The sequence below is a fragment of the Venturia canescens genome, chromosome 1, assembly GCF_019457755.1.
Source record: "Venturia canescens isolate UGA chromosome 1, ASM1945775v1, whole genome shotgun sequence".
NCBI classification, from domain to species: domain Eukaryota; kingdom Metazoa; phylum Arthropoda; class Insecta; order Hymenoptera; family Ichneumonidae; genus Venturia; species Venturia canescens.
Genome location: NC_057421.1, coordinates 26,084,467 through 26,110,136, shown reverse-complemented (window position 1 = coordinate 26,110,136; position 25,670 = coordinate 26,084,467). Strand labels below are relative to the sequence as shown.

The following is a 25,670-nucleotide window of genomic DNA, read 5'->3' as shown; positions in this document are numbered from 1 at the left end:
AGAATCACAAGAGCAGGAGGAGCGACGGAAGCGTAGTTTCCATCCCTCTAACCGGAATCGATCCTCTGAGACAAGCCTGTATGGAGTTTTTCCTTTTTATTCGGCTTTACACTCAGACGAGTGGAAAGAAAAAAGGACTAGACCACGTCGAGCGATCCTGGTCACGGAGACACATGAGGAAGCCCCGCTAAAGATTCGATGTACTCAGTACACTGTTCTATACACTACGCAAAATGTAATACATTTTCCATCTTCCGTGTATGTATATCCGGATTGGGTGGGTGTGTGTGTAGTCTGATAGACACGCTCTTTATTCGTGTGTGCTTCCGCTGGTTCTATTTTCCTGACAAGACCGAACTATTGGCCGCCTGAGAGATGAAAAGGAGAGCAGAAAGAAAGGGGAATAGAAAAAGAGAAAATAGTAAAAAGTAGGAAGATCCTTTTTCAAGTCTTGTCACCTCGAGAACGTTTTCCAGAGCTTTTTCTATCTTGGTGTGTTAGCATTGCTCGTCTCACCTACGCCCTTTGTACATCCCTCCTATTCTTCTACTCATGACCAACCCGTAAACTCGCAACTTTTCGAGCTCTTTTCCCAGACAGTGTATATTCACCCGGGAATAAAATTGATCCCCTTACCCCTTGATATACCGAGACACATTATAGTGTTCGCGACGAATGCATTGAACGCTGCGGGATACTGTTTTGGGAATCGTATTTCATCTTATTGTTAAGTATTTATAATTCGTTGTGGAGAGACTTTTTACCAATCCGAGAGATAGTTGATTTTTACGCTGATATAAATGTAAGTGCATAAAATACTGAGCTTCTGCGGAGAGTGCAGAAAACAAATGGGCAACCGATAAAAGTATATTCACGCCCGGAGATGGAAGGAATTTCATTTTTCTAATTCATCCCCTTTCAGTTCCGTTAACCCTCTCGGACCGTATGTTGCTTCTACGCAACACGCGCTTCCAGGCCCAATAAAACTGCATCGGTCAGTAAGGTCGGGGTTCTAACTGCCTATTTCCATCAAGCAAGGTTAGATGGCACCTTAGATACTCCTAAACCAAGAGATAAACTGCTTTAACTCATCGAAATATCAATATGAAGTCGGCGTTTCATGTTGAGTTGGCGTTGTGTGAAAAGGTGCTTTAGTTATCGCAAAAGAAAAGTGGGTATAAATTTTTTTTTCGTACTCCAAACGTTATTTCCTTTCAAAGGGAAGCTAATATGATGTATTTAAGGTATTCGGTGCTAGATTCATTCGTAAATTTTCCTGATTTTGCTCCCCAAGGACCTGGTGCTGCGCGCAGCGAACATTCAAAAATTCATATTTCCCGACAAAAAAACCGAAATGTCACAATGGATTCGGAAACTAGAAAGTATTTTGAGATAAAATCATGAAGGGAATCATTTTCCGTCAACGCGAAATAGGTCTCGGTCTGAGAGGGTTAAACCCAATTAGTTTGGAAACGATTTGTTTTTTTCACATCCATACAACACACTCGATTACTGAGACCCCGACACAAGGTTCAAGTAATTTTGGTCCCCTTGGCTATTATATAAGATTCGAGCGGTCCGGACTGCGAAGAAAAACTCCTTGACACAGCATTTATTCATCCTGTAATTACGGTTAACCGAGCAACGTGCCTCGTGAATGTGCCAAAAAGGAATCCGTAAGCTCCGGTCGACTTCTCACTGCCACCATATTTATCGTTATTTATCGTTGTAATTCGAGCCCAATAAAACTCCCTCGTTTTAGGAGATATTCCGCTCTGAATGAGGCAATATATCTGATGAAAAATTACCTTATCGTTATCACCCATCACGCTTTATTCGATCGGAAGCTTCTCACATCACAGGCTTTATCGAGTAACACCCATTTATCTACTTATTTTTTCCCAGCAGTTGTCACGTCTCGAAGATTTTTCTCGAGCACTTCGTCATTCGGTTATTTCTTTTCTCTTGGTTGATTCCTTTTCTTTCATCCAATTATCTCAAGGACAACCAGAAGCAAAGGGAATTGAATATAGTTCAGGATGCTTCGCGGCTATAATCCACGTTCCTCCAACTTGGGGGGCTGCACATAATTTTATACATTTATATATTATATAATACCCATATATATATATATATATAATATATGAGATTATGTACATGTTATATACGTAGGAACTCATATATAAATATTGTTTTCCACCGCCGCCTGAAACTTTCCCAATCCGTTTAGATCTCGTTGCTTAACCCGTCGAGATTTCTTTTCACCTTTCGAGGACTCAACGCCCCGACCTCGAGAAACTATTGTCCCATCACACCGAGTTATTAATTTCCGTCTCAAGTTTGCTGTCTGATTTATTTATCGAATCGAGTACGGTGTGCCAAAGACTTTATGACGATAGATATTATAGCATGCCTTTTCGAATGAGGGTTCGAAAGTCGTTTGAACGGATGAAAACCGATCGGTTATTAATTTATTCAGTCCGGAACTCCATCGAGAATACACGATTTCGATTGACATGAATATTAAAAGTATTTTTTGCTCCCTTTGACGATTCTCGTATATTTTTTCACTGGTTCTCACCGATGACAAAATTATCCTGTTTTTTTTATTCATTACTTTCATTGATGGAACAATTTCTGACAGATTTTTACAGCTTCAATCAATTAGAAAAATATAAAGGCTATTTATCAAAGGGAAATGTGCTGCATACAAACTGCAACATCATGCAAATGCGGATGGTAATTGATGAGTCGTTCTACTTTGGATGAACTTCCGAATAGTAAAATAAAGCGTGTCTTGGGTTTATAACGAAGGAGATGCACAGTGCGAGGTTGAAAAAGAGAGGGAAGAAGGTTTGTCCAAGACTTTATAACGGAACGGGAGATAGGTGCTGTACATTGTAAACTGTTGGCGGTAAAATATGCTGAAACAACGAAAGATTTCTGTTTATCTGCCATTGATTAACTAGCGTGTAGCAAAAGTGGCTCCGAGTACTTCAGAATGAAAGCAATGTTGCATTCAACCTCGTTTACAAGCATTTCCAATGAAATTACCAGTTCTTCTGATTTGTTTGTCTTTTTCTCATTTCTATTTATTTTCATGTTACGCCCCGAGAGGGAGATTTGGACGGGACCGCGCAGTCACCGATTTAGAGAGGAGTGAATTTGATTGTAGTGTATCATTCTATGCTTAGACGTGTCACTAGATAAAAGTTGCTTATCGACGAATGATGATGGGAATTTGGAAATATGCGTCATGGTAGTGGGAAGAATCAAATGAGGGACATTCAGCGTAATCCTAGGACGTAATATTCAGTCAGTACCGATAATTTGATCAAAGTGTTGGAAAATGTTTAGGTAACACGAAGTATCATTAAAAAAGTCGAGTGTGCGGTTTTTTCCAAAAACTAGAGATCGAATTCATAATTTCTTTGAAATCTCTTCACACTAGAATATTAAAATTGTCTTTTCGAATGTATCTCAACGAAAGGTTTAATACATTTTATTTTATTTTTTTCGTTAAATGAAGATTCAAATGATCGTTGCGAAGTTAATTCAATTATTATGATTGTAATTATTATTATCGTTATTATTGCCGGCTCACGGTTATCATGATTTGAATTTCATCGACGAACCACACTGCATTTTTTCCACTGCAACGGGCAATGAGAAAAGTTTGAATCTACTTCTCCCTTGCTGTAGTATTACAACCGCTCTTTCTCTCTCTCGGTCTGCTGGAGCTTAATTGCGCATACATTAAGTAAATTCTACTGTTCCATACAGAGAGAGAGAGAGAGCGAGAGAGAGAGGGGGCGGGGGGGGGGGGGGTCTCAGTTTTAATTTCTCTTCGTTCTAAGGTAAAGGAAATTTCATCTGTTCTTGCTTGTACTTACGCTCACGAAACGACGCGAAATATTCAAAATAATCTCATTTTAAATCACAGCGGACAGACTGGGCAATTTTACAATAGTCATGAATATTATTCAATGAATTAACTAAATAGAGTAATTTGAAATGTTCGGAATGAGCGAAGTTGTCTAAATAACTCATGAACACGACTGTCATAGAAATATCAACGGAATTGAAAACCTTTTGATAAACAGGGTCCGAAATCTCTCCGACGTTGAACCAAAATTTGAAAAATTAATTTATTCAAACGACTGAAAATGGATTTAACGGTAATGATAACGATGAATAAATGATTTTGTCACGCGAATGATATTTTAGTGCATTAACATATGCATTTGTACTGCTGGGCTTTCGTTAGTTCGTGGTTGTTTAATATTCTGTTTTAGAATTCACCAATTATTCTAGCAAGTAAATTCCGAAATTATTGCAATATTTGAACACAGGCTGACCACCAATATCTTTTCCTCTTGGGAACAGCTGGCCCCATGAGATGATTTTTTGCAAATATTATTTCGTCCGAAAAATGAGTTATTCAGGGACAGATGTACGATACGTGGCTCGTATCAGCTACATGGTTTTTAATCAATGATCCGACTGATCCCCTCCCTTGCCGCATATTTCTTGCATGAGATCTCTTAGCCTGTGCTCCATAAATTTTGTCTACAAAGTAAAGCTCCTGGTTGTAAACGCTTCAAGCGCCCCGTTGTATTTCATTTCCTTCCTCTTCCGTTTTTCCCCCGTGCGATACGAGACTTTCACGCCCAAGTTGAACGAGCTGCCCTTCTATAAGGTCTATGGGTTCTTCATTCTGCGTGGATATAATTCAGAAGGTGAAGGACTTTGAAAAATATTGACTTGAGCTGTTCTCGCATTTATCATATTGCAATCGAAGAATCTTCGAAATTGGTGAATTTTCCAAGAATTCGATGGATTGCGATACGTCACAAACTTTCAAATTCATCACCTCGAGCTCGCGTTATCAGATACGAAAACATTGCTTCTATGAATAAAAGCCATAACGGAATATCCACCGGCTACAATCCTCTTATTACCGATTCAGTAAAGGAATATAACCCCTCGAGAAAGCAACGTATTAACTCGTTATAAAAATAAAAAGGGGAGGAAGTATCGCAGTACGAAGAAGCCCTCAAACAAAAAGATTGTACATTTCAATTTCCGGCGTGATACAGTTCCATCAGATGTTAGCTTTCATCCCCTCTGCCTCTCATCAACCTTCTGAGTATATAAAGCCTCGTGAAGGATAGGAATTTATAGCGGTTTAAAATCACAATAAAGGGGAAAAATGGCGTGGAATCGCTGGGTAAAATCGTAGGATTTCTTTATTGGGCGTCAGCTTTCTCGTGTGTGACTGTACGTAATTTTTTTATTACTTTCTTAGCAGATAATTTACTCAAGTCACTTCATTATCCTTGCATATTACGTCATGCAGATGAATGGGTACATAAATAAACGGCGTGTACGTATTTTGTGACGGTAAAGAGGATCGAAGTTTTGTGGACAAATCACTGTAGGGAGAATCCTTGTTCGGAAGTATTCCCTTGCGAGGCAAGTTTGTACCAACTACGCGGGGGTATCCGCTTAAGTACTATGGTTTGCCCAAAAGACAGTTGGAAAGAGAAAGAGGGTGAGATACAGAAAGTGAGAGAGAAAGAGAGAGTGAAGCCAGAGAGGAAGTGAGGAAATAGACGAGAGCCCCAACGTGGGACGCGTTAAAGGGGATAGTTACGTAAGCTAAGATTAGCCGTGACGTATATCGTAGGATCATCCACCTTTGCAAGCACTTGGTTTCGTTGGTTTTCTTCGGCGCCAGCGAGAAGGATTTATTTATATCCCTTTTCACTGGCTGAGAGGAAGGACAACCGTGCCCTATTCTTCGCATACATACAAACATGTGTGCATGTACGAGGTATGCTATCGGTGGGTTGGGAGTATTCCTAGGTGGCACCCTCCTAACCATTTCTCTTTCGTTAACAACAGCGCTGCTATCCTCTTAGGATGTTTTCTCGACGAGGGGTCTTGCTTAACCAGTAATAAAAAGAATGTCAAGGCAGCACCGAACGATCGTCGCCACTTGACTTTCCTTGATAGATGGACTAGCTATCAGTCTCTGGATTCCCTTTTATCTCTTTGGTGACACTTCGATTTCTGATCGTGTACGGGGCACAAGAGGATGTTCATTTTATTAGAATAATGCGATAGTGAGGGACTCTCCCGAATCGTGATTTATCGTCTCAATTTTTTCTTTGGCACACTCGCTTACAGAATAATGTGTGCGATTGAGTCTTCGAGTAGCGCAGCTAATATAATTTTTTATTCGAAAGTAAAGCGTGCATGTGGCACCCATCTTGGCAAACGTCCTTCTGTTTTTTTCATCTTACGAAATAAATTGCTTGTCACAAAGAAATAATACATTCACCTTAATCACATTGGTTATCACGGTTAATAGTAGCAATACCTCGATAATCTCGACACTGAATCTGCTCGACTCGTAAAGACTCGCAGAATCATTTGAATTGCTCTTGTTTAGATCGCGTATTCGTAGGCTCAGCGCAATAGTTGAAGCAGCAACGCGAAGAACGTGTCTTCGTTTCAATTTCCTACAGTTGCTATACAGCGTTGTTAGCTTTGCCTCGTTGGGCTGGCTGCATTATCGTCTACATCAGGATTCCGAATGTTGCACGAGGAACTTTCGGTCCATCTCCTATTGTCCGTATGGCTTTCGGTCACGTTTCTCCGGTGCGCGCATTAAGTTGAATGGCAAATGTTGCGTTGAGATTTCTCAAAACTACTGTCGTTAAACAACTATTAAGCGAAAGAGTACTACGATGGGTTTGGATGGTAGTGAAACTTGCTGCGGTTTGCACGTTCGGGGAAAAGATTTTCTACTTTAATTATAGCTGATCCGAGTTATTTCCAATGCTCCGTGCCATGCTGCTCGGCCCTTCACTCGTCTATACCGTTCAAAAGTGTTCTCACTCCGCGATCACAACAATTAGGACCTGGAAAGAGAGGTCGAATGACAAATTTCTTATGACGGCATTCGAGAGGTCAAATCGATATCGATGTAGCGGCTCATTTCGTGACGAAATATGGGCGCCCGACCAAATTTTCGCTTCATGTTTCTCCTCATTTTATCACCGTACCTACATCGTTTTTTCCTACCATCGCTGCTGGTATGTGTTCGTAAGCTCCTATGAGAAATCGACCCTTTTTCGATACCCACCTAGCGAAAGGGATTATCTCCAATGCTGCGGTTTGGGGTATCGTCATACCTAAGCGAACGTGGACGCCACAGTGATCTCCTTGATCGTCGGTGATGCCTGACCGCTCGGGCCACCCCTTCACCCCAAGGGCCCTGCTGTTCATCCTCCGAATATATCCTCGAGTTCCTTTTTTCTTGGGCTTTTGAAAACATGGAAGAGGAAGCGAGAAGGCTAGAGAAGAATACGGATTCGATGGAGGAAACGTGACCCCCGGAACCATTGGAAAAGTAGATCCTCGAGCGGCCTTCATCCTGAACAGGTCCCGCATGGACAATAGTCCAGACACCTTTGCTTGACAACATTGGTGAAACTTTCGACCGATAAACGTCGGAACCTCGGTCTGGGACGTCGGTAACTCGAGCTACCGAGCTACCGTTTCTCTGCATCTACTTTGCCTGCTTATGCTGGTAACAAGGACCCACGCGGAGAGACTTCTATACGAATATTTTGCTATATTTTGTAGCAGCGCTGTTCTATATCGCCATTCTATTATACATTTCACCAAAGTGCATAGTAATTTTGATGCCGATTACTACAGGCAAAATTCAGGTCTGCGACGTTCTTGTATCGAACGATGTATCGATATCCGAATGTCACTCGTGTCTTTGGCGAAATGTTAAAAATTGGTGAATCGGACTGGACAAATTGCTTGAAATTTTACTATGTGCCACTGGTTAATTCTCATGTTTATACTCGCAACGCCTCATGTGATTGGTGAGCGCATGAATTTTGCTATGTTGTTGAGCACATTTCGGTGCGGTAAAAGAAAAAATACGAAACTATGCAATTTTTCGTATAGCACAGAGAAACGACTGCTGTCTTATCTCCTAAATTTTCATCAAATCATTTCATTATTTACTATGTTTTTTATAAAAATTCGCTCGGTGTTGATTTTTGATGTAGTACAGCGCGTTATCTACTCTGAACTGTGGTTCCCCAAACTTTTGCATTATTTGACACACTCTGTAGCGATTATTATTATAATATCGACGTGGTCCAACGTTACTATAAAAACATAATAATTTTTGCTATAAAAGTCTCTCCGTGCAGCGATTATGGTCTGCATGGAATTTTTTCCAAGTTCAGCCGTTCATTAAGCTCGTGCATTATGGGGAGGGTTCTTGATGGGTTTCTGAGTTATTCAAGCTTTGCGATGATGTCTTTTCTTGTTGGTTACGTAAACATAGGTCATTAGGTTATTGACGTATGAGGGCTCACGAACGGGGGAGTCGCCGTAGAATCATAAAACAAATGAGATATTCTAGAGGTTTGCAATCTGCCTTCACCATCTGTCTATCGAATGGATGGATTCGTTAGACTAAAGCTTAAAAAGACACATGCGACATATAACTGTACCGACCGTATATAGCGCCTCTTCGATCATAGCTCATAGCTAGTAAATCAGCTACTGATGAACACACCGACCCTGCGGAAGAGGGTTCACAATTTATAACATAATTTTTTCGGGCTCATGCGATGGGGTCGAATATTGAAAAGAGTCGGGACAGAAGGTCTCGGATTCGCATCTTCCCCAACGGGGTCCAGAACGATCTCAATTTTTTCGACATCGACTTTACGAGGTGGCACAGTATGCATTTTATATACTTACTTCGGCATTATTAAAGACACTCGAGATGAAGGTGTTTGATGAAGTATTCAGTGATTTCTCGATGCGCTTTTTCCATCTATAAATCTATGACGCATGTGCTATAAGTGATTCTATTTTTTTTCTACTTTTCCAATCGAAATGATAATTTCGGATAAACTACGCCATCTCTTTTTTCAAAGGCAGTTCGTTGCCGCTTTGATATGAGAAGCCTGATTGAAATATCTGAAAGATATCCAAAGGCATATAAATTTGGCGTGCTTGAGGGGCGCGGGAGCTTTTTGGGCGTCGGACCATTGAAGATCGAATGGGGCAAGTTTGGATAGCGGAAGCGGCGAGAATTTCGCATCCCGAAGGAACGAAATAGGATCGAGAGGGTTCGGGAGAATGTTTAAAGAGAAAAGGAGCGATGGCTGGCGAGTAGAGCGGGTGTGGAGAATCGTGTTGAATCGGAGGAACGGGGGAGAAAGGACGAAATTGCATCGGTGCAGTTGCACAGCAGCGCCAGGTGCTCTCAGAATCTCGATAACGTCAAAGGATCAAACGGGTCGAGGGTGCGGGTGGCAGAACGGAAGGAAAGAGTCTAGGCGACCAAGGACTCTGTGGTCTCCTTTCACCGACTAACTCTCTTTCCCTCTTTACCTTTCCTTCTGGTTTTTCTTTGTTGTTTTTTTTTTTTTTTTTTTCGTTCTTTTTTATTCTCGCGCTCCATAACGCGCAGAGTTTTAAGGGTGTGCATGAGAGCAAACTTCACCGCATACGAGCCGTGAAATATTGCCCACGGCCTCGTGCCTCTCAACAACGAATATATCTTTCGAAAATACTTAAAGTGCTGGCTCGCGACTCCCATCGACCGAACCTCTTCTGGCAAAGCCCAGAAGGGTACGTACTACCTCGTCGGGGTCGTAACTCTTCTCACTGGCCCATCGCTATATCGAACCATCCTGGCCACGTACACTGTCGGAGCTCGCGTGGAATTCGCGGATGAAAAAGCTTCGCACTCACAATGCTTAAATGTGTTTGGAGTCTGCCTTCTCCGGTCTTTCATTTCGCGAAGGTATGACACGTATGAGTGAAAAAATAAACGTGAACGGGCAAAGCCTTCTTGAAAATATTGCACGCTATGAGGCTGCTTCGTTGAATTTTCTTGGTACTTTTCACGAGACAGACAATGAAGGTTAAATATGTATTTAAAAAACTCGCTGAATTTATAAATCAAGCATAATAATTTCTGTATTTCAGTGTCTATGGGTTCTTCGTTTGTCGACTTTTCTGCAATCGACCGACTTCGCATCCTCCATAAAGCCTCGGAATGTCTTCGCGTGTAGTACATTATGCGATATGTGTACAGCGCCACGGGACTTTTAGATTTGCCGGGAGCTGGAAATCCGTTCGACCTCGAATACGCCCGGCTGTCGAGTGACAAAGGTCGCGAGAAGTTTGTCAAATGGAAAATCATATAAAGGACAAACTTGTCGAGTCAACACAGCTCCGCGCGCACGAGTTCTGCTCATTCGTTCGCATTTCTAACATTATTTCGCAAAACGTAATTACAAGTTGGGCGAATGATAACTTTGCGAGAGGAATGCGGTTCGAGAAGGCAGGTTGGTGGTACAGTTACGTCTTGTTCTTTTTTATAGTTCTCTCAGCGGAGTTGAGCTGAGTAATTTCGTAGACTCGGTTTGTGTACCGAATAGAGCTTAGTTTGCGTTTCGGAGACGCGTCGGGAACTCCCTTTTCCCCCTTTCCCAATCTCATCGCTGAGGTGCAAACGATTTCTCGCTATACCGTTTCAATTCCCGTACCGCTAATAATACACATTGAGTGTAGTCGTATACACCTGTAGAGGGCTCGCGACGGGCTCAGTGAAGTTGCGGACCGGGAATACTGGATAACGAAGCCTCCGGGAACGTTTCTCGTACTGTCTCAACTTCGTTTTCTCGTACTCATTGGATCGTTATATGCCACTTTCGAGGCTCTCTGATAATTGAAAATAGCGCTGTCTCTGCGTTCTGCATAGAATTTCATATTGTCTTCGAGGCGTTTATTACTTATACGCACCAGATATTTTGGAGTCTGAGGTACAACTTTCATCAATGGTCGTCTCCTCTTCGGGTGGGTAATGGGGACTGCGATAATTAAAGTTGAATACTTATTAATCATTCATAGGCTGCTTAGGTTTGTTCAAAAGAATTTTCGTTCCTAACAGAATGTAGATGATAAAATAAAAAACGCCGCTGAAGTTTGCAACGTTGGAGTCCAACGAAATGAACGAAAAAGACATTTGCAATTCGTCTTTTTTTTTTTTTTTATTTCACTGATGCGGGTTGAAAAACTAAAAATTGCAAATTCGGCAGGGAGATAAATTGGAGATTTACTGGAATTACTTGAGAGTTTGATCAGATGATTTCGTTGGACTCCAACGTTGCAAACTTCAGCGCTATAATAAAAATACGTTTTCTTCACGAGATCCGCGTTTTCCATCGCTATTAAAGTCTCCCGTATATCGTGAAATACTCGAGCATAACTTATCGTAATATGTGTTATTTAAATTTGTCGTGACATTTAGACAAGCCCTTCTTGTGTCGAGTGAAACTTTCCACGTCTTGTGAGACAAGCAAGAAACAAGGATTAGCATTTAAAGTTGAGGAGCGCAGCACACATCTGGCTTTCACTCTCGCAACAGTGCCTTGACGTTTATACTACACCCTTTCGTACATTTGCTACGATATCAGACATCTGAATTTACCTTTTCCCTCTTTCTAGCCCCACGTACATTTATGTCAAACGAAATCATGTCTATTTGATGTTGCGAACGTATACATGCTGATTCTTAGAGAAGGTTGTTCGAGGCTTAACGATTCTTTTCGTCGTGCCGTGTAGAGGTTGTTTTCAGACTGAAAGAATAACCGGCATATCTGGAACCTCGTGATTCCTCGGTCCCTTCGTTTGATTACAAGGCTCTTCAGTGGCTTGAAGCCAACTATTAAAAAAAAACTATTTAACCAGAGAAATTCCGAATTTCCTTGGGCTTCGCCGCACTTCATTAATGCACGATCTTTCAACTTTGTATAAATGCTGAAAAAAAGTTGAGTCGAGTATATTTACTCCTTCCAAATAGTGCTTACGAGTCATAAACATTCGAGTCTCGACTTCGCAAAAAAACTTTGTAGCATTAATAGTCAAGTGCATTCAAGGCTTTTTGAATTTTCGCTAGATTTCTTCAACGTACAGCACCAGTTGGGTCATGGTCACAAGCTCGTCGAGTACATTGGAAAATTTTACTGTAAAACTTCATTCTCGATCACCCGGAATGTTGACGACGACCTCGTTCCCGAGAACTATCGACAATGATGCTCTTCTTATTCTCTGCGAACCTTTGTTGGAGTGCCCTATTTCCGACAACAAATGCGGCGCTTGCGTTCCGACTTTCGGTCTTTTTTTGATGAATGGATCCCGCGATATTACGGTGATTATATCTGAAAAACGACTGTGCTTCGCAACAAAGTTATTCTTGCCTGGAATTACAAACTTCCGGCAACCGTTCAATGAAATCCGATAAAGGGCTTAACTCTGTGATCTGTGAACAAGTCAACTGATATTCAGGGTTCCCTACGAGATAGAAAATCGTTATTGGTAATCAGTCGAACAATTTTTGGAACCTCTTCAGCACGGGGAGAATCATTTTCCTCGGTATAATTTTCTCTCCTGTTTTTTATCCAACTCTTACTGGCTGCTCATCTCGGAGGCGGCCCATTACCGCATTGACATTGGAACTAGGACAGGGAGCATCAGAATATTACGCTCGAACAGGAGGGCCCATATCGAGGAAAATATACTGCCACCAATTATTTTAATGACCCCCCGATTCAGGTCCTCGTGGTCGGACAAAGCCATCCTAGATCCTGCTTGATCATCCTCGTATAATATTGTCCATATACAGATATAAATATGTGTTTAAATACATATATATATACACGTATATAGTGCAACAACCGCCGAAAGTGCGAGACCAATCAGTTATGAGCGTCGATAGCACGCGTTCATAAAATATATCCGGTATACCCTAAGTTTAACGGTAGTGTGCACGAGGCAGCCCTCTATTGTACAAACGTATGAGAGAATATTCCCTGCCCCTAAAACCGATCCTTCCTCTGCAGCTCCCCTCCTCTCTCTTTCTCTCTCTTCTTCATTCTCTCTATTTCTACGACCATTAACGCTGACTCATTCGATAGCCGCCAGAGATCAGCTAACCGAATACTCATATTATGGAAAACTCGGGCACGACCTCTAATATCAAATGGTACATATCGACGTTCACATTAATATTTGTGGGGCGTTACCATTGATTGAGCGTTTACACGGGGTATTATTTGTAGGGATGCAAATAATAAAATATGACTTTGAAGATGTGAAACTTGGAGGATGTGTTTTTCATGACCCAGTAAAAATTCATCATTCGTCGTATATGCTCGATAATTTATGTAGGACTTGCACCTTTCCTGGCTAAAAAACATTATCGAAAAACGTCGCCGCAGTTTTCTCGGAAACTGTGATAATTGTCTTGACCAGATTTTGACATAATTTTCTACATATGCCGGGCAGTGTTCTTATTTATGGTACGTTATGATTAATCGCAAACTTTTTTGTTTGTTCGACTTTAACGTTACACATCGTTTGAACATATCGCAATATCACCATATTTCGATCATCGACTACTTCACTCTGTGCTGCTCATGACCTCTAAGTTTATGAGCACAAGGCAACATACTTGCCGCTTCGCAGGTTTCGCTATTATATTTTTTCCTACAGAGCTTTATCAACTTCAATCACTCGGTTACAGGAAATTGCGAAAGTGTTCGGAGCTTGACAAAACGTGGTGGGGATTGTTCTTTGAACTCTTGGACATGTTTGGAATGGTAAAACGTTGCCTATACAGATGATCAAGTTATCAAACCGATATGAGTTGTAACGAGAAAAGTGTAACCTAAAAATCTTATTCAAGAATTTCAAATCCTTTTGAATCGTTGGTTTAGGATATAAAGTTTACCACTTTCACAGATACTCGAATTTTTGGACGTTTTAGCTTTTTTGAACGCGAAAAATATCGCATTCCCAAGTCTTTGTTGATAACGAAAATGTAGCTGGAAACAGTATTTCCGGTTGTCTATTTTCATTGTTTTTTCAATACACTTGAAAGGTTCGTATGAATTTGAATTGCAGATCGTAGTAGCAGGTATTTTATTTGTAAATATGTATAGAATTCACCCCTCAAAATTAGAAATCCACTGAATTTGTGTTGTACGATGCCTCGTCCGCGTATTTTTTACGTAAAACTTTTAAATCTTGTTCCCACACACTCACTCCGAAATATCATGTTTTTATAACAGGAGTTTTCTCTTTCGGTGACCCGTACGTTTTATTTTTTTTGTGATGGTTGTCCGGACCGCTAATGACTCTGTTACATTGTAGTGATGGACGTACTATTCGGACACCCGATGGAGTTCGCTATAAATCGAGGATAAATTGTGCACACATACCAAACCTGTAAATACGGTGAGATATATATGAACTACAAAAGTGAACTACAAAATGTCTCCTTTTGTTATTTCATTGCAGATAAAGATAGAAACATTTTTCGTGCATTCCTCCATTTTTCAGAAAAATTCTCGTTATTCAGCTTGATCTGGCTTCACCTCGATGGAATAATATATTCTATTTCGACTTTGCTAATTCAATCGCATCTTCAACGAAGTGGCTTTACCCAACTTTGAGATGAACTCCCATTTTCCCAAAAAAATGGAGTGAAAAGATGACAATTAGTAAAATCCCAAAAAGTTATGATGGGAAAGATAGATTGGAAAATGATGAGTCATTTTTATCGACGATTTCGTTTGAAATGATCGAGAGACTGTACGAAGGTTACCGAAATCAGGAGGTCAAACGATGAACATGCTTCAACATTTTTATTTTTTCATCGAATAGAATTTTTTTGGATTGAATTCTGAATTACTAAAGCTCACTGAGAATGATTTTTTTTTCATGTACGTCGACCATGATTCAGCGTAGGAAAACCTTTTCCACATTCTTATGTCGACAAGCGAAAATATTCAAATGTATTCGTTGAAGAGATTTAAAATTTTTGGCGAGGCTGACAAGTGAGCCTTGCTGTCAAGAGGTCGCTAATTTTAATAACGGTGTTTCAAAGGTAGTCATTATCGAATTTATCAAGGCAGATGAGGGTTCGTTGGTGAAGGGGAGTAGCGAGTGGTTAGCCAAGTATACTCGGCCTCATGTTGACGTAGAAAATACGGGAGAAAGCGGAGGAGGAGTGATGAGGTAGAGAATTAGAGCCTCGAGGGACTTGAGGGATGTGAGGTGCAGGAGGAGAGGGCTGTTAACGCGAAGCTTACGTCAAGTTGCTCGTCATAATCACGACAGCGGCAGAATAGATCCTCTGTATCCGTTATTATACGGCCAGTGACTTTTGCTTCGACTACTGTTCGCTCGTTGACTTTTCCATTGTCCTCATTCTGAAAGCTCGTCAGCACTAACAATTGTTTTAGGCTCCTGTTGCGTCCCTTGCCTTTCTTTTGTTTTTCACCAATAAATTCTCGTATGACACGAACCATTTCGAAACTATGCCGAAGCAAAATTTCATGACCGGGTGTTTTCCAAAGTTCGATTCACCGGAAGTACCTAACACCATTCGATTGGACGACAGTTTATTGGAGAAGAGCACCGATTCGCGCAGAATTCATTACCTCACTTGGATTAAATTGTTATTCCGTGGGCAGCAGAAAGCTGAGACGAAAATTTTAAATACAAAGGAAAATATGATAATCTTGACGTTTTTCAAATAGGAAATAGTGGTTGGGAGGAAGGAGAATCGTCGCAGCGGAATAAGCCTCCACGCTCTATGCTCAATCTCGATGTTACAGCTATCAAACAGAGACGAGAGCGTTGGTTCGAACACGATCACATTATTATACATTCAATACGAAATTTCATTCATGAATAACCGTACCTGTTCATGTAACATCAGAAAGAGCTTTACACACGATAATGTCCGATTACATACGATTAGACATAAAGAATTTTTGGATCTGGTTCTTCGTCACAAGCAGATATAATCGAGTATGATTATAGCAAATTTTATTTTTGAGTATATTTAAGAAAACAAAAAAGTTTATTAACAAATTGAAAAAGATGGAAACCAATCTCTTAATGCGTATAAATGATTTGGGATTTAATATTTTTGATGCGTCAAATCTATTAGGGTATTGGGAGACATGAGAACGTTGTTGCGGGTGTCTATAGTTATTTGGATATCTGCACCTGTCAATGCCTTGACTTTTGTTCTGTTATGCTCGAAGTGGTCTCAAATTACTGCTAATACGCCACGTTCGTGTTAGTAATAGAACCCGTTTCCTGATAACGATTAGATGTTAAAACACACGATCCTTTTTTCTGCGATTGGTGGGAATAGATTCGAAAAATGTTTGAAACCTCGTGACCGAGCTGTTATTCAGTAAGTGTCATGGACCATTTGACTCATCGCTCGTTTTATTCGTTATTGAAAAATATGCATTCGGGAATAATCTCATGAATTGGTGGTATTGCTCTGATGAAAGTTCAGTACTTGAAGATCGACATACGACGCGAGCAATGCAAACCGAGTTCCTATGTACGTCATTTGCTTCTTCTCCTGTTTCTTATGCTCGCCTCTTCCTCCTTTGCTGCAGATTCCTACCAAGCTGGAGTTTTTTTACTCTCTTCGATGGCAGGCTCGTGTTTTGTGCTTTCCATCGCTTTCTTGCGTCGCCCTGCTCTCTTGACCTTGCCCATCCGAAGGTCACTATTATTGCTATCCTTGAAACTACTTATTAGCTCATTCAGCGACAGCGAGTAAACGCCTCATTTTTCGCTCCTTTTATATCGAATGGACTCGCCAATAGACGGGCTTAAGGGGGACGGCCGCAAAGAATGGAATTCGAGGCTGCTTCCTTCGTGAAAGTCGTGAAGCCAATTAATCGAACTAGTCGGGAGGAAATCTTGTGAACGCGGGAGGTGGTTCTTCTTCTTTCCAATTTTTTTTCTATTTTCTTTTGCTCTTTGTGTACCCGTCTCTCTTTTCTCTTTCATACCTTCTTCTATGTATTGTCTAGCAATGACTGGAGGACAACAACGATTTTCTTCCGACACATCCCTCTCAATCTCATTCCGGGCGAGAAAACACACCAGCAAATTCTCACTGAATGGACCATTGTCTCGCTCGGAGTAGTTTCGACACAAAAACTCAATATCATTTTTTCTTTCCATTCTTCTATTTACCAAAGTTTTCTCATTTAAGGCAATCGATGATGGAGGATAAAAGGAACAGTCCTGCCATTAGAGGAGGTCATCGAAATATTCAATGAGTCGTCCTTATTTACTTGGACTCGCGTGCTTTTTTGTTCGTCACTTTCGAAGTTGAGGGTTGCTCTCGTGACTTTGAAAAGTTACTGAACTGCGACGTTCTATCGACATTTTGTTTATCGAAACTTGGAGCGTGGAATTATGATGTCAGTGAAATAATGGCGAACCCGATTTCATAAAGTTCGGAATGTCGAAATTTTTTAATTGCCGATTGAGAGTCGAATTTTCATAGGATATATTTTCGTGGCGCGATCGTTTAATGCAGATCCCTCGTTTACGAATGAGCACAACACTATTTCCGCGTGAGTTCTACAATATAGCAATGTTTACGATAGGATTTTACGGACAAAACAATGGTTCGATTGAAACACGAGATGACAAGGTTTCGCGTGCTCTCATTTTCGAGGATTGTTCGATTGGAGTCTTTCCATTCTGTGAAACGTAAATGTGTGTGTTCGCCTCGGGTAAGAGGGCGGATCAAGACGTTCCTTCATACCTTATACCTCGGAGAAACCTTTTCTTGGATTTCAGTGAGAATTTACCAATCAATCCGAATGTCTCGTGACCTTTTTCCACCCTCGAAAACCTTTCGATCAAACTCTGATTCTCCCATTTACTCAACATATATACAGACATATGGACATATTGGGACGCTGGCAGAATACAAAATCAACGATACACGTAACCGGAATCGGAAGGGTCAAAGTTTACGATTATCGATCTATATCCCCGTGAAAATGCTAGAAGCAGAAGATTGGCAAGTTATTTTACGGGCTTTTTTTTTATACAGACGGGTATGTATAACCCGTTTGAATAAAGTGGTCCCTTGAGTCGAAACGGATTTTTCAACAAAATTCTAACCATTACTATGCGTTGAGTTTCGAATTATTGGAACGCACCGATGAAGACACAAAGTTTAAAAACAAATCATGAGATCGATTACCCATTTTTTGAGGTTCTGTGAATTTTCAAAAATATTTATGGAGTAAATATATGTTCATTTCCACAAAACCTGTTTCTCTCCAATGTTTTATACGCTTTGAAAAAGAAATGCAACGACACAGACAAACTCCGATACGTGGAAACTTTTTTTACATAAAATGGAGTTCAAGTTCGAGTATTTTCATTGAAAATACTGCAGTAAAATTGACCAACGCGACCTATTGCGAGATATATTTTCGCTTTTTTCATCATTGACAGTGACTCAAAAGAAAAATAGGGGCACGAATCGTTTTTTTTTTTTTTTTTTTTTTTTTTTTTATTTATAATCCACATTTCAGTGAAGCTTCATTCGTTGGGGACGTTAAATTCACTCATCGGTACTACTATTCTGACAGTAGCATGGACGTCGAGTCCACAGCATTTTAAATTTCTATCGCTTTTCCTCATTCGTTTTTTAAAATAATTTATATCTACACGGATATGTGCCTCTCGTGAGTCGTCAAAAATGTTATTGCGATTGACGAACACCGGGTGAAAAATTCGATTTTGTGGAAAACCTATGTGCCTCCCAGCTCTGTTATTTGCCTCGATTTTCTCCCAGCCTGGTAACGACGTTGATCCTCTTTCTGGAGTATTTGAACGCATAGCGTTTTTTCTAACTACTGATTTTTTCCCATCGCCCACTTTTACATATCCACCCCCGGCTAGATTTTTGTTTTCACATATGCAAAAGAGTTATTGAATAATCGATTCTAGAATAGCTCATGCGTAAGTATGAATTATATTTATTTTGCGTATTTTTTTGGGCTGTCAGTCTTTCATTAAATCACGAGCCAACTCCATTTGATAAAACTTAGAGGAAACACTTTTCGCTTCGCTTCTGAATCAATATTTAATCGGATCAGTTTTCGTTCTGCAACACATTTTGTGCTACAGTTAAAGAAACGAGAAAGCTGCGTTAACGTTTCCGCACGACTGGCCTTCATTACAAATCTTAATCTACGAGCATCGTTAATAAACTTTGCACGGAAACTTCAGGTTTTCCGTCGAGTTTCTTCCGCGGCCTGCCTTCCTATCGCGGAATCCGGTCACGATTTCTTTGGCTTCTTATATTCTCACTTTTTCCCTCAGGCATTTCTACTGTTGCGAAATTATTTCCGCCACCGTCATTCTTACCTCGTCAAGCTTTTAATCAATGTTGTGTAAAACTGTCATTGCTTTCATTTAATCCCAATTAACGCGCTAAATCGATTGAGCTCCGAATATCGTCATAGTTTCGACGTTTCGACATCCTTTCGTATGAAGAGGCTGAAGAATGGCAGTACGAAACAATAGAACGAAAGCGTCGTCCGTACTTAGAAGTACACTTGAGAAGAAAAATAGTGCGGCGTTATACCCGCAATTTTGCCCAGATTCAAGGCGTTGTTTGGACAAAACATCTCCGTTTCCCTCGATGAACATGCACAAGTTGTCTGCATTTCATTGTTCTTCGCGATGAAGAAAATAGACAGTCATCCCTGTCGCAAGTACGTGGAGATTTTTTCGAGAACTACGAACCCCCCAGCCCTCGAACGAGTCTGAGATAATCGTTCCTCATATTTAACTGTAAAAGCATTTTTATGGCAAATGTGAAATTCTTAAACTCAAATATATCGTGATAATGGTTTGCAAGTACGTCTTGGCCCATTCTGTCCTTCCCAAATAGTCGAACAAGAATTATTCATGTGCATTTGTGACTATACGAATTTGGCTCATTTCAATATTTATTTTCTATTGCTTTAGGAACATTCGATGCCCGGAACTCCGGTATTCGCATTTTAAAATAGCAACTTGTTCATTGGTAGTGTGTGCATCGATGGCTTTAACACCTCAAAATTGTTTACTTCCGATTTCTGACTGTCGCACTTTACGTGCATCACTCGTGTCCAGTCCTCTTTGACTTTCTAAAAGATTAATATAAAACTCGTCGTCCGATCGTACTTCGTGTCATTTCGATTATCTATAATGCTTAGAGGTTTTTCCGTACACACAAATGTTCAGGTCTTCTGAAGGTTAATAATTAATAAAAAGGTTAGCCGTGTGAAAATTCAGGAAAATCGTATTGCGCTCCTTACGAGAGGGAATCAAACTTTTTCCTGTTGGTATAAAAGAACGGCAAATATGCCTGAGGAATAATGGAGTTTCCGAGTTGCGAGAGGCGCCATTTTCGAAATATGAAAATATTCCAGACATCCAGTTGAATTGGACAGGTGCAGAGTTCGTTAATGAGTCAGGAGTGCGTGAGAAATTGCCAACAGACAGACCAGCCTGCTTATAAATCTGTTTGTCCTCGTTTTATCTAATCCAAGGGAAACCAGACGAGGAGGCACGTGGCGTTCAGTTGTTCCCGGCTTTATTCGAAACTGTGCATGAAGCGACAAAGTTTGAGCGTTGTGCGAGCTTGCCGTGTATACGCGATGGCTCTTGTTCAGTTTCGGGCCAACGAACCACCGGAGTTACGCCCATATCTTTCCGCAATGCTTCCCTATTAGCGCGCTTCCTCTTCCAGTTCTTCGTGTTAAGAACATCCTCACGACATCCCGTTGCAATTCACTTGTCCTCGTCGCCTTCTCGTACTTTTATCTATCGTTATGCGTATCGTACCACGAACTTAAGGATATCTGGGCAATTTAGTCTCATGTACAGCCCCTTCTTGAGAAACAATTGCGTGATAAATCCATTAAATAATCACTCGATTCTAAACTCCTGAAATTTTGGAGTCGCGGACTGACGTTTTGCTTCTTCCTCCAGGTAAAGTCCGGAATTGATGACTTTTTTAGTAACGAGTGTCGTTTTCGTCATTCTTTTGAATACGTCGACGACTTGAGAGCTCGAACTCGCCAACACGAAGGATTCACGACGCTGTAGTTTGCAGCGTTCGAGCCCAACGGGGTGAAGGAAAAAAACATTTGTAAGTCACCAATTTTTATTTCACGAAGTATCGTGGTGGTTGAAAAACTACGAATTCAGCAAGGAACGAAATTGGGGAATTGCTGGAGTTATTGGAGGGGTTTTTCGCGTACTTTTCGAGGACACAGGAGTTGAAAAATACAGATTTATAATTGCACAGATGCGTGAACAAAACTTTCAATTCATGTGCAGTGTAAAATTCTGTTATTCTTGGAAAAAATATTTATCGCGTAAAAAACCGCGTCGCGAATCCCTTTCGTCTGAGTTAGCCGCGATTGATAAACAAATTCCGGTAGGATGTTGTGTTTGCGGAGCGTTAAATGGAAATAGCGTAAACGCTCCCATGTTTATGTACATTATACTCGTTGAATTCTCTCGCTAACCGATCCGAATGTTTTTGGTCACCAATGCTCTCTCATTGGCGACGAGGGTTAATGGATCCGCGAGTTTAACGAATGTTGCATCATTACGTATTCCCGTGGCGAGTGCGTGAGCCCTAGAAAACGCCAGTTCGTGTGCTCCAGCATAGAAAAAAGGCCTGAAGGGAACAAAGGGGCATGCCAGCAGAGGGAGGAGGATGCGTCACGCTGCGTGGGCTTTAACAGGTGCAGTTCAGTCTGACGCTCGATTTCGATATTGCAGGTCACCGAGAGTTTGTCAGAAATGTTTTGCCGAGTATATAACCACTCGAATCACTTTCTCAACGAAAATATACTCCGTCGTTTTCTTCACGTTTCTTACCAATAATATTCCATGCAATGTACGGCAGGAGAAAAAAATCCGTTATCGGAACGACATATAAAAATGATCTCCCATTGAAAAATTCGGGCCGCGAAGCAGACTCTCGCTTAGGTAAAATACGCGAGGAATTTGAGCTCGCAGGTCGTTTTGATTCGACCGAAATCGACCACGTATTTTTCGAATGACTGCTGGTCGTTCTTCCAACGACTACATTTTTTCGAAAATATCTCCCGTTGAACGTTTCAGATGCTCGAAAATTGGAATATTCAATATTATACTTTATTGACGAGACGGATTTTTTCTCGTCGTATACTTTGATCGGGCGTTTATGGACGTGATTGATAGAGGATATTTGCGGAGAGTAGGTGCGGTTCTATTTTTCTGATGTATCCAGTGCAACTTGATGAAATGATGAAAAAAAAGCAACTCACCGCACTTGCCACTCGACAAGATGGTCTCGTATAACTTTATGGACGCGTCTCCTCAGATTTAGCTGTTCGCGAGGGCTCCACTCGCGGCTTGAAGATGGCGAGAAACGCGTCTATTTAATTTACGAGGCGATTGCCCATGGCTCAGCAGCTCCGCTCGCGAACGATCTACCAACTCATCCGCTATGGCTAAAAATGTGACTATAACGTTCCGTCTTTCCTCCACGATCCTTAACGATCCTCATCGGCGAAGAAGTAGATGATACTTTTGTGCACATAGACGCTGCTGCAATTGTGGAAGAATCGTGGCCGCTGCTCGTTTTTTTGTACTGCAATCGCAATTCTGTGCCCGCTTTCACATCCGTACATTTTCTCAAGCAAGCTCGTTTTCTTCAACGTATAGATCGCAAAATGCTACCACTACGATTCTCTATACCCTTACAATTTATCGTAACGTATCGTCATTGAGGAAAACCCTTCTTCCGCTCCACCACCTTCGATCCTTTAGATATCACAATCGTGCAAACGACTCTAGACGCTCCGAAGCCTCTCAACGACCTCAAATGCTTTCGTATATTTCTCCCCTAATTCCCTCAAGAAGCGATACAAGCGCATCAAATTTTACAGATGTTATACAGATACGTGGACTCTCGATAAGATGCTTTATATTCTAGAATAATTGGTATACTTTGTGTGCTTTATTCATCACTTTCGCCTACGAATATATTTCCCAGATAATCGAATAAGAGAATATTTTTGACAGTGTGCTACATGACGAAAAGGAGATTGCGATTCCCGTTTAAATGGTTCATGTCAACGGGAATTAAAAGCTGATGTACAAAGCTGACAATCCGCTATGCGTAACACGTTCGAGATGGAACGAAACGAAAAAGCATAGCATCATGCAGGGGGGTCTCCGACCGTGATTTAAACGTCCCCTAAAGGAAAATGGATTTTCCACGATCCGGTGAGTTGCGCTCTTCGATGTACCACTTTTCCATTCCATCTGGTTCTTCGGTTCTTTTTTCCATTTAGTTCCATGAGTGGATTACCTTGTTACGCTGTGCTATATAGAATATTGAAAATACACCGCCACATCGACGAGCGTCGATCACATCGCGTAATATGTTCGAATGGAAAAATATACCGAGACATTCGAGCGCTCGACTTGAATGATTCAATTGAGGTAATTCTTGACCACGGACTCTGGCTGGTTAGGCGCACCGAATTTCCAACCGCAGCCCGCCGCAAATCCTATTGGCACTCATGATCTTTCAATCTATATACATTTTGCACGGACACCGTTGCTAGACCGATATAACTGTAAAATCTATAGACTGCAAATGTATTGTGTGTATTTGGCAAACGATCGATGCTTACTCAAAGCCTCATCGTAACGTTGATCAAATAAGGTTTGCGTCCATAATCGAATATTGAAATTTGTACAGCCGCGAAGATATCGTTATTCACAAATGTTGAAAGACACGAGTTTTCCAATGGACATTTTTCTGTTTGTCGTAACAATAGTAAAAAAATGTCCCTTTTATTCGCGGAATAGAGCACGAAAACGAAGGAGACACTGGTCCATGTACGTGCGCAATTTCTTGGGTAGTAGAAAACTATACGAAAATATATTTTCCTCGACGTACAAAAGTCTTGTTGTTTATTTATCTTGAAAAATATGAAAAACGAGACAACGAATTCGTGTTCGAGCACACATAACATTAAATAAATAGCCAAAAAATACACCTCTTCAGAAATTTCAAGTCAAACCGTAAAACCGCGCATGTTTTACTAAATCGTAAATTATTCAGAAACGAAACTTCGCTGTTCATCGGTGGCTTAACTCGTGGAGATTTGGCTGCGAGCAATTCAAGAGGATGGATCAGTCGACTAACCTCACTTGGAATTTTCGAAATCGAAATTCTTTGAGACAGTTTGACCGATTAAAAGAAGGCTCTGTCAGCCGATTTTTGCCATCGTCTTTTTTAATCGGTCAAACCGTCTCAAAGAATTTCGATTTCGAAATTTGCAGCTATCCCTCTCGCACGCATATCCCTCTTGCGATATGCCGACTGATCCATCCTCTTAATGACCTTTTCCCTGACATTGGTAATGAATCCAATACACAAGGAGTTGCGCGTATCGTATTTCGAAATATAAACTTTGACCCTGCATTAATGATCAGAACGCATCGTCAGCGAGCCGAATCGAAAATACGTAATTCAAGTCCTCGTTCGTCCGTAATTAAGATTCGAGATGGTATGATGTCGCCACCGATGGCTGCATGGCAGCCGGCAGTTCTCTCATTGCACGAATTGATCCCTAAAACCCCCGGTTACGAAGCCATCCGTATATCTCCAGTTCTCCGACAACGTCATCGGCAATTAAGTTGTTATATTACACATCCACAGAGGTGGTATACGTCCGTCGAGAAAAACACCTCGTGTGTCGTGTTACGTTAAATTTTGCAACTCGCCATACATTATGATTAAATATCATATTCCATAGAATTCCGAAAAGTTGGTATTATCCTGAGAAAAAAAGGGCCGTGGAGCAACAAAATATAGGCGGGCTCAATGAAATATATAGGATGATCGCAGCGCTATAAACTGTTGAACGAACAGCCTTGTTCCAATTCAAACTGCACATTCATCCTGACCGCGGGAACATTGCGTCAGTTTAATCGACAAAACTCTTCCAATAACATCAATTTCTATTGAATCAACAATATTTTTTCTTAGTGTGATTACCACGAGGAAAGAGAAAGAGGGGGGGGGGGGAGACGGCGAAGGTTTATTTTCATCTACCGGTTTTTAAAGCACTTCAGCGTATCCGAGCTGTTCTCTTTCCCCAGGGGGTCCAGACGTTTTCATTAATATATCGCATGGGAAAGCGTGGTCCACTCTGGTTCCCGTAATTTACGAGGGGAAAAGGTCGGTTTCGCGCGAGCGCTCGGCTCGCGGATTTGCCTACGTCTATATGTACACGGGCGCACTGTCGCGTCCGCCGCATTAGTTCTCCACTCGGACAATGAGTATGTAATCCGATTGAATTTCGAGCTCGAACGGTTCACCCAGATCCTCCGACTCCCGGCTTCCCTCTTCACTCCGTCATTTGTATATGTGGCTGTTTATATGAGATTGTACGAACGCGTGTCCGTGTGCGATCGCGCGTGTTTGCCCCAATACGCAAATAGTATCGGTGCCATTAGTTCGCGTGGGCTCTCACTTCTCTAGCATGAAATTAAAAACTCGTTACAGATGTTGACTTCGTTGTCGAAATTAGTAGACTTTGCTGGAAGGTACGACTGCGAGAGGGACCGACTGCTGACAGGGCGGAATAGAGAAAAACGAAAAAGATCGAAAGGAAGGACGAAGCGACGTTTCTGTT

The 25,670-nt window shown here is 41.2% G+C and overlaps 1 protein-coding gene across 1 annotated transcript in view; it reads left to right on the top strand.

Annotated features, from left to right (window-relative positions):
• The first annotated feature begins 10,290 nt into the window (after window positions 1-10,290).
• Window positions 10,291-25,670, top strand: part of LOC122419079 (uncharacterized) — a 67,052-nt gene continuing 51,672 nt past the window's right edge. Inside the window, exons 1-3 of the mRNA XM_043433344.1 lie at window positions 10,291-10,403; window positions 20,950-21,109; window positions 23,041-23,244. Of these exons, the coding sequence (XP_043289279.1) occupies window positions 23,226-23,244 (19 nt within the window). The 5' untranslated portion in view covers window positions 10,291-10,403; window positions 20,950-21,109; window positions 23,041-23,225. The remainder of the gene's footprint in view (window positions 10,404-20,949; window positions 21,110-23,040; window positions 23,245-25,670) is intronic.